This window comes from Homarus americanus, unplaced genomic scaffold, assembly GCF_018991925.1.
Source record: "Homarus americanus isolate GMGI-L3 unplaced genomic scaffold, GMGI_Hamer_2.0 scaffold42023, whole genome shotgun sequence".
Classification (NCBI taxonomy): Eukaryota; Metazoa; Arthropoda; class Malacostraca; order Decapoda; family Nephropidae; genus Homarus; species Homarus americanus.
The window spans coordinates 32,501-47,500 of record NW_024713230.1 but is presented as its reverse complement, the minus strand read 5'-3'; the positions used below and the strand labels follow the sequence as shown (position 1 = coordinate 47,500).

Genomic DNA, 15,000 nt, shown 5'->3' with positions numbered 1-15,000 from the left:
TATAATTGGTTGAGGTATAATTAGTTGAGGTATAATTAGTTGAGGTATAATTAGTTGAGGTATAATTAGTTGAGGTATAATAGTTGAGGTATAATTAGCTGAGGTATAATTAGCTGAGGTATAATTAGCTGAGGTATAATTAGTTGAGGTATAATTAGTTGAGGTGTAATTAGCTGAGGTATAATTAGCTGAGGTATAATCAGCTGAGGTATAATTAGCTGAGGTATAATTAGCTGAGGTATAATCAGCTGAGGTATAATTAGTTGAGGTATAATTAGCTGAGGTATAATTAGCTGAGGTATAATCAGCTGAGGTATAATTAGTTGAGGTATAATTAGCTGAGGTATAATTAGTTGAGGTATAATTAGCTGAAATATAATTAGCTGAGAAATTATATAATTAGCTGAAATTATAATTAGCTGAGGTATAATCAGCTGAGGTATAAATTAGCTGAGGGTATAAATGGATTGAGGTATAATTAGTTGAGGTATAATTAGCTGAGGTATAATTGGTGAGGTATAATTAGCTGAGGTATAATTGGTTGAGGTATAATTAGCTGAGGTATAATCAGCTGAGTATAATCTGAGGTATAATTAGTTGAGGTATAATTAGTTGAGGTATAATTAGTTGAGGTATAATTAGCTGAAATATAATTAGCTGAAGATAGAATGATGTAACTGATATATAGTTGTTGATGACAGATAGTGGCAGGTAATTATAGATGAATGATTGACGGTTAATGTTTATTACAACTGGTGACAGGTTGTGACAGGTGGTGACAGTAATTCATATGTTAGAAGTGTAGTCTTTTAATAATAATAATAATGATAATGATGATAATAATAATAATAATAATAATAGTAATAATAATAATAATAATAATAATGATAATAATAATAATAATAATAATAATAACAGTTTCATTCCGGGTTTTGAGAGAGGCATAAATGAAACAATTTTTAAATAACAGAAGAATGACTATGAGTATATTTTGTGTACTCTCTCTCTCTCTCTCTCTCTCTCTCACTAATAAGATAACCATTCTATTCATCATTTACTGAATTACTTGTGCAAATCCCAAACCAGTCTCCAAATATTCGTATCAATAATCCAAAAGATCTTATTTTAATACCTTGTATATACGACATTATCAACTGGCAGGAGGAACTGGGGGAGGTGAAAAATAATTTGTACATCACAATCGAGAGTTTAAACTACCTGAGTGACTGACAGGTGACAGACGCGCCGCTCACCTGTCGTGGTATTAATGGGAAATATATATGATGGGCGTGGGAACATAAACTAACTCTGAAACCCGTGATCATCAGGCGCCACAGTTTATTTCACCTAATAATTAAACACCTTAACCTAACCTAACCTAACCTAACCTAACCTGAACTAACCTCACCTAACCTAACCTGAACTAACCTAACCTAACCTAACCTGAACTAACCTAACCTAACCTAACCTAACCTAACCCCAAAGCGTTAGGAGGTTTAACCATCAGATGAAACACGAGTCAGCTCACATGGTCTCTTTGTGTGTTTATATCTCTAGCGCTCTGTGTGAGGTTTCCCATTACTTACTATGGGGCAGTTGGGTGTATCGATATACATGGGTGTAAGAGTATCAGTTGGGTGTAGTGCCTGGGTGTACCACACAGACTACACAGCACCTGGGTGTACCACACAGACTACACAGCACCTGGGTGTACCACACAGACTACACAGCACCTGGGTGTACCACACAGACTACACAGCACCTGCAAAATGCACACAGACTACACAGCACCTGGGTGTACCACACAGACCACACAGCACCTGGTGTACCACACAGACTACGAGAATTCCGGGTGTACCACACAGACCACACAGCACCCAGGCACCACACAGACTACACAGCACCTGGGTGTACCCACACAGACTACACAGCACCCGGGTGTAACAACACACACAGCACCTGGGTGTACTCACACAGACTACACAGCACCCTGGGTGTACCACACAGACCACACAGCACCTGGGTGTACCCACACAGACTACACAGCACCTGGGTGTACCACACAGACTACACAGCACCTGGGTGTACCACACAGACTACACAGCACCTGGGTGTACCACACAGACTACACAGCACCTGGGTGTACCACACAGTCTACACAGCACCTGGGTGTACCACACAGACTACACAGCACCTGGGTGTACCACACAGACTACACAGCACCTGGGTGTACCACACAGACTACACAGCACCTGGGTGTACCACACAGACTACACAGCACCTGGGTGTACCACACAGACTCACACAGCACCTGGGTGTACCACACAGACTACACAGCACCCGGATGTACCACACAGACTACACAGCACCTGGGTGTACCACACAGACTACACAGCACCTGGGTGTACCACACAGACTATACAGCACCCGGATGTACCACACAGACTACACAGCACCGGATGTACCACACAGACTACACAGCACCTGGGTGTACCACAACAGACTACACAGCACCTGGGTGTACCACACAGACCATACAGCACCCGGATGTACCACACACAGACCACAGCACCTGGGTGTACCACACAGACTACACAGCACCTGGGTGTGCCACACAGACTACACAGCACCTGGGTGTTCCACACAGACTACACAGCACCTGGGTGTACCACACAGACTACACAGCACCTGGGTGTACCACAGAACTACACAGCACCTGGGTGTACCACACAGACTACACAGCACTCGGATGTACCACAGACTACACAGCACCTGGGTGTACCACACAGACTACACAGCACCTGGGTGTACCACACAGACTATACAGCACCCGGATGTGCCCACACAGACTACACAGCACCTGGGTGTACCACACAGACTACACAGCACCTGGGTGTACCACACAGACTCACACAGCACCTGGGTGTACCACACAGACTACACAGCACCTGGGTGTGCCACACAGACTACACAGCACCTGGGTGTACCACACAACTCTACAGCACCTGGGTGTACCACACAGACTACACAGCACCTGGGTGTACCACACAGACTACACAGCACCTCGGATGTACCACACAGACTACACAGCACCTGGGTGTACCACACAGACTACACAGCACCTGGGTGTACCACACAGACTATACCAGCACCTGGGTGTACCACACAGACTACACAGCACCTGGGTGTACCACACAGACTACACAGCACCTGGGTGTACCACACAGACTACACAGCACCTGGGTGTACCACACAGACTACACAGCAGCACTCGGATGTACCACACAGACTCACACAGCACCTGGGTGTACCACACAGACTACACAGCACCTGGGTGTACCACACAGACTATACAGCACCGGATGTACCACACAGACTACACAGCACCCGGATGTACCACACAGACTACACAGCAGATGTGCACCAGAACAACTCAGTACCTGGGTGTACCACACAGACTACACAGCACCTGGGTGTACCACACAGACTACACACCTGGGTGTACCACACAGACTCACACACAGCACCGGGTGTACCACACAGACACAGCACCTGGGTGTAGCACCATGACACAGACTACACAGCACCTGGGTGTGCCACAGACTACACAGCACCTGGGTGTACCACACACAGACTACACAGCACCTGGGTGTACCACACAGACTACACAGCACCTGGGTGTACCACACAGACTACACAGCACCCGGATGTACCACACAGACTACACAGCACCTGGGTGTACCACACAGACCACACAGCACCTGGGTGTACCACACAGACTATACAGCACCGGATGTACCACACAGACTACACAGCACCGGATGTACCACACAGACTACACAGCACCTGGGTGTACCACACAGACTACACAGCACCTGGGTGTACCACACAGACTACAGCACCGGGTGTACCACACAGACTACACAGCACCTGGGTGTACCACACAGACTACACAGCACCTGGGTGTACCACACAGACTACACAGCACCTGGGTGTACCACACAGACTACACAGCACCTGGTGTACACACAGACTACACAGCACCTGGGTGTACCACACAGACTACACAGCACCTGGGTGTACCACAGACTACACAGCACCTGGGTGTACCACACAGACTCACACAGCACCTGGGTGTACCACACAGACTCACACAGCACCTGGTGTACCCACACAGACTACACACAGTTGTACCACACGACACACAGCACCTGGGTGTACCACACAGACTACACAGCACCGGATGTACCACACAGACAGCACCTGGTGTACCACACAGACTACACAGCACCTGGGTGTACCACACAGACTATACAGCACCCGGATGTACCACACAGACTACACACACACGGATGTACCACACAGACTACACAGCACCTGGGTGTACCACACAGACTCACACAGCACCTGGGTGTACCACACAGACTATACAGCACCGGATGTACCACACAGACTACACAGCACCTGGGTGTACCACACAGACTACACAGCACCTGGGTGTACCACACAGACTACACAGCACCTGGGTGTACCACACAGACTACACAGCACCTGGGTGTACCACACAGACTACACAGCACCTGGGTGTACCACACAGACTACACAGCACCTGGGTGTACCACACAGACTACACAGCACCTGGGTGTACCACACAGACTACACAGCACCTGGGTGTACCACAGAATCACAGCACTCCGGATGTACCACACAGACTACACAGCACCTGGGTGTACCACACAGACTACACAGCACCTGGGTGTACCACACAGACTATACAGCACCGGATGTACCACACAGACTACACAGCACCCGGATGTACCACACAGACTACACAGCACCCGGGTGTACCACACAGACAACTCAGTACCTGGGTGTACCACACAGACTACACAGCACCTGGGTGTACCACACAGACTACACAGCACCTGGGTGTACCACACAGACTACACAGCACCTGGGTGTACCACAGACTACACAGCACCTGGGTGTACCACACAGACTACACAGCACCTGGGTGTACCACACAGACAACTCAGCACCTGGGTGGCTACCACACAGACTACACAGCACCTGGGTGTACCACACAGACTACACAGCACCTGGGTGTACCACACAGACTACACAGCACCTGGGTGTACCACAGACAACACAGCACCTGGGTGTGCCACAGACTACACAGCACAGGAAGAGAACGCTCACCAGAGAGAGCCGGAAGTAAGTATCGCTGACTGTGATAATTGTCGTGATTATTCCTATGGATTATTCGCTATGAATAATAATTTCCAAGAGATGTGTCCTTCCTGCATGGGGTGGTGGAGGAGGAACAAAGAGAAGGAGGCAGAAGAAGAGGAAGAGATATGAGAGAGATGTAGAGGAAAGAACAAAGGAAAGAGGGGTATTATTTCTGAAATTGTTTTGAATTATTGAGTTTACTGTAAAAATAAGTTCTTTTAGATATAGTGAGACACAACCAGACATTCGAGTCTACAAGTCTTCCAGATCTCCGCTGAACAACCCAACACAAAACCCATAACAGGACATCAAAACCCAATCCAGGACACCCAAATCCAATCCAGGTCACCCAAATCCAATCCAGGACACCCAAATCCAATCCAGGACACCCAAATCCAATCCAGGACACCCAAATCCAATCCAGGACACCCAAATCCAATCCAGGACACCCAAATCCAATCTAGGACAACGGAAACCTAATCAGGACAACTGTAATTACCAAGTTGGAGTGGACAGACTTGGCTTGCAGGCCAACCTAAATTTTATGGTTGCTGTTCCTGACGAGGTTCTCCCTTGTAAACCTGTTTCTGACATGTATATTCCTTGGTCTTCCGGGTAATTTTCAACTAGATCCCATTAGCATTAGTGTTTGTGTGTGTGTGTGTGTGTGTGTGTGTGTGTGTGTGTGTGTGTGTGTGTGTGTGTGTGTGTGTGTGTGTGTGTGTGTGTGTGTTTGTGTGTGTGTGTGTGTGTGTGTGTGTGTGTGTGTGTGTGTGTGTGTGTGTGTGTGTGTGTGTGTGTGTGTGTGTGTGTGTGTGGGTTAAACTCATTGATATGACCTTTTAACTTATTATCTTCAAATTTTCTGTTGATATAATTTTATTTTTATTCTCGCTTAATTCTCTCTCTCTCTCTCTCTCTCTCTCTCTCTCTCTCTCTCTCTCTCTCTCTCTCTCTCTCCTCTCTCTCTCTCTCTCTCTCTCTCTCTCTCTCTCTCTCTTGTACCTAACTACAGGCGTAGGTATAACACAGGAGATCCAAATATCAATATTAAACGACTGTTAACACACACACACACACACACACACACACACACACACACACACACACACACACACACACACACACACAGAGCGTTAATGGTTGTCGAGTTATTTGCAACATACAGTATATCAACACGTAAGATATGACCCAAGGGACAGTTGATGGAATACAACTCCCAAGTAATAAGGGAACTTGAAGTCATACCAGTGAAGTTATGTACTGAAGTTGTTATTGTTATTTTTATTATTATTATTAGTAGTAGTAGCAGATAGGGTAGCTACTTATATATTAGGATATTTAATTTTAAGGCAATAAAATGGCGGCGAAGGTGTGGCTATTGGGGGAGGCTGGAGGTCACGTAAAAAAGTAGTATCAGTAGTAGTAGCAAGAACACTGCAGGAGAGACTAAAATTTATAGGAGACTGAAAGCAAAACACCGATGACGTTGCAAGAAAGTTTGGAAACAAAATGCATGTGGGAAAAGTGTCCTCGGCGGTAAGATCTCTCACAGAGGAATCCTCTGGTGGGGTTCTGCCAATAAACAGAGAGACTTTAAAACAGCTGAAAGAAAAAATCCCCCTGCAAGTGAAGACGAAGGCATCAGGTTCCAGGGTGACTATATCCCACCAAATGCTGTCCTGTTCGAGAAAATACCAGGAGGAATGGTGTGGAAAAAGGCACTGAAGACAACGAGGAGGAGCCGGCCCTTCAGGCCTGGATGCAAACGGTTGGAGAGTCATCCTCTGCACTAACAAGTTTGGCCCCGTAGCAAGTGATCTCTGTACTGCCATTGCCGTCTTTGCAAGAAAGCTGGCATCCTCGTGCTGCCATCACCTCCATGCTCTGACGGCTTGCCGCCTCATTCCCCTGGATAAGAATCCAGGATGTAGGCCTATAGGGGTGGGGGAAGTGCTGAGGCGGATCATCGGAAAATACATAATGGAGGTGGTAACGGTTGATGTCAGGGCAGCAGCAGAGAACTTGCAAGTTTGTGCTGGCCACCAGGCTGGAGGGGAGGCTGCCATTCGCGCCATGAGAACGGTATTTGAGCAGCGTGATTGTGAGGCCGTTCCCCTGGTGGACACTTCAAATGCATTCAACATACTTAACCGCAAGGCCGCACTGCACAACATCAAGATCAAGTGTCCAAGCTTTGCAATGTATTTTGAAAACTCCTATAGGAATCCATCAGACCTCTATATAGTAAACAACAAGGCTCTAAGAGGCGATACTATCATACAGTCAACCGAGGGAACAACGCAGGGGACCCTGTTGCAATGGCAATGTATGCAATAGGCCTATCTGTGCTCCAACACACAATAAAATTTGAAACAACTGAGGTCAAACAAGTGGCGTACGCTGATGACCTTACAGGAATAGGAAAAGTGGAGGACATCAAAAAGTGGTGGGACTTGGTAACATCGCGAGGGCCAACAAATATGGTACCACCCAAACGCCAGCAAGTCCTTCCTCATTGCGAAGCCAGAACATTATGAATGGGCAATGGAGGTGTTTGGCGGAAGTGGGGTCAAAATAACAAATGAAGGCCAAAGACACCTAGGCGCAGTAATAGGCACAACTGACTTCAAGACCGAGTATGTAACGGAAAAGGTGAATGAGTGGGTTAGGGAAATCCAAGCTCTGTCTGAGATTACTAACACAGAGCCACATGCGGCTTTTGCGGCATTCACCCATGGAGTCGAGCATCGCTGGAACTACCTGATGCGCACTATCCCTGTTATTGGTCCCCCCCTCCACCCTCTGGAAGAAGCTGTCAGCGTCAATTTCATTCCCAAATTAGTGAAACACCCTCACTTAACCCCAGCGGAAAGATCACTCCTTGCACTACCACCGAGACTGGGAGGTATGGGATTGACCAATCCAGAGGAGCTTGCTGCCACCGAACATCAAAACTCACTTAAGCTCACGGCAGCCCTCACGGACCACATAATAGCTCAGAACGCAACAGGGGAGGTGGATACCAGTGAAGTAAACAAGATTCGAAGGTCCATTACGACAGAACGACAGCACAGCCAAAATGCAAAATGATAAGTTGCTTCAACTGTTGTTGCAAGTACCAGAGAATTTTAGAAAAAAAGTAGTTATAGCGCAGGAGGTGGGCGCCTCGAACTGGTTAACTACGTTACCGATAAGGGCAAATGGTTTCAGTTTCAATAAACAAGAATTTACAGATGCCAATGCTCTAAGGTACGGTAGGCCAGTGGAAGGTTTGCCCTCCCAATGCGTGTGTGGCTCTTCCTATGACGCCGATCACGTCATGGTGTGCAAGAAAGGGGGCTTCATATGCATGAGGCATGACGAAGTAAGGGATCTCACAGCAAATATGTTGAAGGAAATCTGCCGTGATGTCAGGGGAGAACCGACCCTCCTTCCATTGGACGGTGAGATTTTCCAACATAGGACTTCAAACACATCCAACGAAGCCCGTGTTGACGTCAGTGCTCGAGGATTCTGGACGCCGGGACAGCGAGCCTTCTTCGACATCAGGATTTTTTTATCCCATGGCCGCATGTCACCGTAACTTAGCTCTCGATGCTGCACACAGGAGGAACGAGAACGACAAGTTAAGGGGATACGGGTAGAGAATTCAGAACGTTGATCAAGGCAGCTTCACTCCTCTAGTGTTCACAACCTCTGGTGGGATGAGACCAAGTGCAAGATACTTCTATGCCAGACTCGCGGAGGTGATATCCGAACAGAAGCAGCAGCCCAGAGGTTATGTTACAGCCTAGATGAGATGTCGACTGTCCTCTCTCCTTCGTTCGGCTTTGCTCTGCCTCAGGGGATCGAGAGCATCGGCCTCAAAGCTGACAACAGTTGCAGATATTGACTATGAGGCTACAGTCACTGAATGCCGCATAGATCTGCAACTCAACTAACTCAACACAGCTAGGATAGCTACATATGTATTAGGATATTTAATATTAAGGTAATAAATGGCGGCGAAGGTATGGCTATTAGGGGAGGCTGGAGGTCACGTTAAAAAAAAGAAAACAAAGTAGTAACAATAGTAGTAGTAGTATTTTATGTGTGGATGTGAGGTTAGTGAGGTTTTGGGGGTTCATGGGGCATGGCTGGGGAGGGGGGGGAGGGTGAAGGGGTCAACACCATCACAGGCTAAATCAAGTGTGAGCCTTGAGGTTGTGACGTTGATTTTATTGAGTCTAAAATGCAACACAGTTTTATGTATCGATTTCTGTATTGGCATAACAGACGAGACACGAACGACATTTTTATGCCTCAATAAAACGTTCTTCCCCTCCTCCTACATCTTCTCCCAGAAATTGGAACATCGACTGAAATCTTTATACTGGAAGATAACTTTTATAGCTCTCAGTGTCTGGCATTACAAAGAGCTTTAAAGAAGGAGGAGCTATTAAAATGTCCCCCCCTTTTATCAAAAACTTTTTAGTACCAAATGAAAAGTTTCTATTTTATCAAATGTTTTCTCGGAATTTAGTATTTAAAACAGCATTAAAAAGCAGGACTATAAAAAACGGCCTGGGAAGATATTGGGAGCATAATGTGTTGTCCCATGGTAGACCCTGCTGCCATATGGCATAACGAAAATTGTGACCAAGTCCCAGGTTGCTGATCTGACATTCTGCCTCATTTGCACACAATTGCAGGGTCTCAATTGTTTCTCTTACTATTGACAACACAACATACATATGTATATCGTTTCGCACTATTGATCGTTTTTTTTATTTTTGTAATTATTTATGGCTCATTGTTATTACCAGGCCTTGTTCTGAGTCATAAAATTACCTTGGCCCGGGTGGGCTCATGCCCGTAAAAAAAAATATTATAATATAAAAGTTCTTCAGCATCAATATTGTGCAGTACCTAATAAATGAGTCAGTTTTTAAATCGACTGGCTCTCTTTATGAGGTGATGAGCAGTGACTGATATAAAAGGGTAATTTTATCATATCTGTTTATTTACTGTAGTTTCATCGACCCGTGTAATATATATCTTCCGGTATAGGAGTGGTGGTGAGGGTGTGTGAGTGGTGGTGATGGTGTCAGAGTAGTGGTGATGGTGTCAGACGTGTGGTGATGATGTCAGAGTAGTGTTGATGGTGTCAGACGTGTGGTGATGATGTCAGAAGAGTTGTGATGGTGTCAGACGTGTGGTGATGATGTCAGAAGAGTTGTGATGGTGTCAGACGTGTGGTGATGATGTCAGAGTAGGTGATGGTGTCAGACGTGTGGTGATGATGTCAGAGGTGTTTCAATGGTGATAGTGGTGATGTCAGAAGAGTGATGGTGTAAGTGGTGATGATGTCAGAGTAATGGTGATGGTGTCAACTGGTGAGATGTCAGAATGTGATAGTGTCGAGTGGTGATGATGTGTCAGAAAGTGGTGATAGTCAGAGTGGTGATGATGTCAGAAGAGTTGTGATGGTGTCAGACGTGGTGATGATGTCAGAAAGATGTTAGACTGTGGTGATGATGTCAGAAAGTTGTGATAGTGGCCAGAGGTGATGATGTCAGAAAGTATAGTCACGTGGTGATGATGTGAAAGTGGTGGTGAGGCTGGAAGAGTGGTGGTGGTGATGATGTCAGTGTGCTGTTGGGCAAAATGGTGATAGTGATGTCAAAATGGTAGTGGTGGTATAAAAATGGTGGTAGTGATGTCAGAAAGGTGATGGTTACGACAGAATGGTAATAGTGGTATCGGAAATGGTGGTAGTGGTGTCAAAATGGTGATAGTGGTGTCAGATTGATGGTATGGCGTCAGACTGGTGGTAGTGGTGTCATAATGGTGATAGTGGTGTCAAAGTGGTAGTAGCGTCAAAATGGTGGTAGTGGCGTCAAAATGGTGATAGTGGTGTCAGATTGATGGTATGGCGTCAGAATGGTGGTAGTGGTGTCATAATGGTGATAGTGGTGTCAAAATGGTGGTAGTAGCGTCAAAATGGTGGTAGTGGCGTCAAAATGGTGATAGTGGTGTCAGATTGATGGTATGGCGTCAGAATGGTGGTAGTGGTGTCATAATGGTGATAGTGGTGTCAAAATGGTGGTAGTAGCGTCAAAGTGGTGGTAGGCAATGAAAGGTGATGGTTGCGACAGAATGGTAATAATGGTATCGGAAATGGTGGCAGTGGTGTCAAATTGGTGATAGTGGTGTCATATAAGCGACCTCTGTGTTCTATGGTCAATATAACCATTACTCAATAAATGTTCCCATTTATTACCACACACATATTTCAATAATATTCCATAGATACTGTGTCACTGGTATACGTCATTAATATTCATTGGTTTATTCATTGGTTTATTCATTGGTTTATTCATTGGTTTATTCATCGGTTTATTCATTGGTTTATTCATTGGTTTATTCATCGGTTTATTCATTGGTTTATTCATTGGTTTATTCATTGGTTTATTCATTGGTTTATTCATTGGTTTATTCATTGGTTTATTCATTGGTTTATTCATCGGTTTATTCATTGGTTTATTCATCGGTTTATTCTATTGGTTTATTCATTGGTTTATTCATCGGTTTATTCATTGGTTTATTCATTGGTTTATTCATTGGTTTATTCATTGGTTTATTCATTGGTTTATTCATTGGTTTATTCATCGGTTTATTCATCGGTTTATTCATTGGTTTATTCATTGGTTTATTCATCGGTTTATTCATTGGTTTATTCATTATTGGTTTATTCATTGGTTTATTCATTGGTTTATTCATTGGTTTATTCATTGGTTTATTCATTGGTTTATTCATTGGTTTATTCATTGGTTTATTCATTGGTTTATTCATCGGTTTATTCATTGGTTTATTCATTGGTTTATTCATTGGTTTATTCATTGTTTATTCATCGGTTATTCTATTGGATTAATCGGTTTATTCATTGGTTTATTCATTGGTTTATTCATACTGCAGGAACTGTACTTGGTTGGCGTTAGCAGAGGATTTGTGTTGGTGAATCTCTCTCTCTCTCTCTACCAGGTAATCAACTCATCTTAGGAAGGGTTGTCTCTCGCTACCTGCTCTCCCACTTGAAGAACTTCCCAAGGAGAAAGTTGGTTCTCCTCCTCTTCCTCCTCCTCATCTTCATCCTCCTCATCATCTTCTTCCTCCTCATCATCTTCTTCCTCCTCATCTTCTTCCTCCTCATCATCTTCTTCCTCCTCATCATCTTCCCTCTTCTTTCTTCTGCTTCTTCTTGTTTCCCTTCCCTCTCTATTTATCAATGCCCAGCCCTCTCTCTCCTTTCCCCCAGTCATATGCCCATTAAAACCAAATTGTCCTCCTCTTTCCCCTTCTTCCTCCTCCTCCGTCTTGCCTCTCTTTTCCTCCTCCTCCTCCTCCTCCTCCTCCTCCTCCTCCTCCCAGGTCTTCCTTCTGTTAACCATATTCCCAATCTTCTCTCCTCTTCCTCCTCTTTGTCTGTTAAACTCGTAGGCTAACCTGATGCACTGAGTCTGTCTATTAACCGAGGTGGTCACACTAATTAACAGGTACAAAGTCAACTCCTTTGTTTCCCTCTGTTTACCTGTTTCCCTCTGTTTACCTGTTTCCCTCTGTTTACCTGTTTCCCTCTGTTTACCTGTTTCCCTTGAAGCTGTGTTGCTCTGACTCACTGACATGACCAAGTACAGCATTTTTTTTTCGGGTGAGAGGTGTGTGTGTGGGGGGGGGGTCACTATAATGCTGTTGGTTTAATGGTTTAATATTCTCACTTCAAAGGCCTGGTTTTTATTCTGGTGTTATCAATCCATCTCATTTGACCTTACAACATATTGCCATTCCCTGTAACATCACCCTTGTTTATCCCTTTTAACAAATGTAAAGGCGGAAACGATCTTCCTGCTGGTTACCGCTGCTAACTCGCTCGTTTGCTGGTGCAGACGACACTTTGGTTTGGACAGAGGTGAGAACGGCAGCGACTATCTGCGTCACCGGCAGATTCAACCCAGCCGCCATACAGTCACTATCTAGCTACCCCGCTGTCCGTCAAATTCTGGCTGTGATCTCATCATAGGTCCTGGACTCATGGGCTGTGTTCCAGACCTTCACCTATCAACTGCCAACTCTCTGGTCATCTACCACTACCGCATACCACGACTGCCAGTTCATCTCATTCCATCTGTGCCCTGTGTTCTGCCATTTCAAGACGTCGCTCGAGTGTGGAGTTGAGGACGCTTCCCTACCCTGAGTGGATCACCGTGTTCCAGAACTTTCCCCAGGGCCACTGCCGTAGGAAATATTTGTTCATTGTTTGATTCTATCAGTTGCTGACTCCCATAATTGTTTGCCTTTAATTGTTTGCTTCCATTAATTGTTTGACTCCATTAACTGTTGACTGCCTTAATTGTTACTTGATGTTTGTTGGAGGGAAAACCTTGACTTTCCTTTATTAAGATCCTGATTAGTCTGGTATGATTTTATATCTCCAAAGTCCCAGGCCTTTACACCAAACGCTGGGAATTTTAATGGTTTTTCTACGATGGCAAAGACACGGGAGGTGGTGGAGGTATGAAAGATGTTTTAACCGAGAGACATAAACACTGAGACATAAACACTTAAACATAAACACTGAGACAAATACTGAAGCCAAAAAACTATCTTTCGTAGCTCGTTCCTTCAGATCAATACAGCATGGACAGTACTATATGATCTAGAGATAAGGAGATTCTGGGATTTATAGGAGATTAATGAACTATAGAGGATTTTTTCAAGGGCTAGGATTTCCATGGATTACTCTATAGCAGTGTTCCCCAACCTTCTCAACACTGGGTCACAGTTCCCGGCACCTCCAAGATTATTTGGTCACATTTCAAGTTTGTCTTCTGAGAAATGACACAACTATTATGGGTATACAAGTATATTACAGTCACAGTCAACATAGCGAATGAAGCACATCAACTGAACCTGTTTGTATGATCCGTGGATTCGTCAAATTGCAATCCATAGTAGGGACTTTTCTTGACCTTTTCTGCTGGCTGTACAAGCAGGTCTTCAGCAATCACCAGCGTCCGTTGTTCAGTTGTTGTGGCTGAAAGGGGGACCTCATTCAGCTTCGTAGCAGCACTTTCATGAAGCACTTCTTCCGAAAGGATGTTCATTACTGGTACGATTATTTCTTCACCTTCTGTGAAAGGTTTCTTTTTGGTAGCGAGCAGGTTCTCTACTTTCAAAGATGCAGTGACGAGATTGGTATCTGATGTGGCCTTGCAGTGCTCTTCAAACCTTCACGAAGACTGACCCTTCTTGTGGAGCAGTTATCATTATACAATAAGTCTGCAGCTTACCCCGAAGATTAGAATTTCTCTCCAGGTGACGGCGAAGCTTGCTTGGCACCTGGCATTGTTTTGACATCATTTGGGGGCATAGCAGACACGATGCTGTTGGATGCTCCTCTTTTTCCTCGTCAGTCAGATGAAATCCATACTTGACGTAAGCTACACTCCATTTCTTCTTCGCTGCTGTAAATTTCGTTTTTTTCTATGACGAGTCTGCAGTGCTGCCACTCGCATGTAACGTGCTCAGTGGGTCACAGCTGCTCCTGGGTCACAGCGCGTGGTCGCAGAAGTTCGCCGGGTCACACTAGTAAGTGGCTTGGATCACAGGGTTGGGGAACACCGCTCTATAGGATCAGATTCGCTTATAAAGGTTACTGGTGATGTGTTTCTTCTTCTTTCTCTTGAAGATTATTATCACTCTGATTTATGAGTATTGAAGTGAGGT

The 15,000-nt window shown here is 45.0% G+C and overlaps 1 protein-coding gene across 1 annotated transcript in view; it reads right to left on the bottom strand.

Moving 5' to 3' along the window:
* The window catches only part of LOC121871497 (substance-P receptor-like), an 88,966-nt gene that overhangs the window by 60,336 nt on the left and 13,630 nt on the right, over nt 1–15,000 (bottom strand). Inside the window, exon 3 of the mRNA XM_042373889.1 lies at nt 14,262–14,502. Coding sequence (XP_042229823.1) covers nt 14,262–14,502 — 241 coding nt within the window. The remainder of the gene's footprint in view (nt 1–14,261; nt 14,503–15,000) is intronic.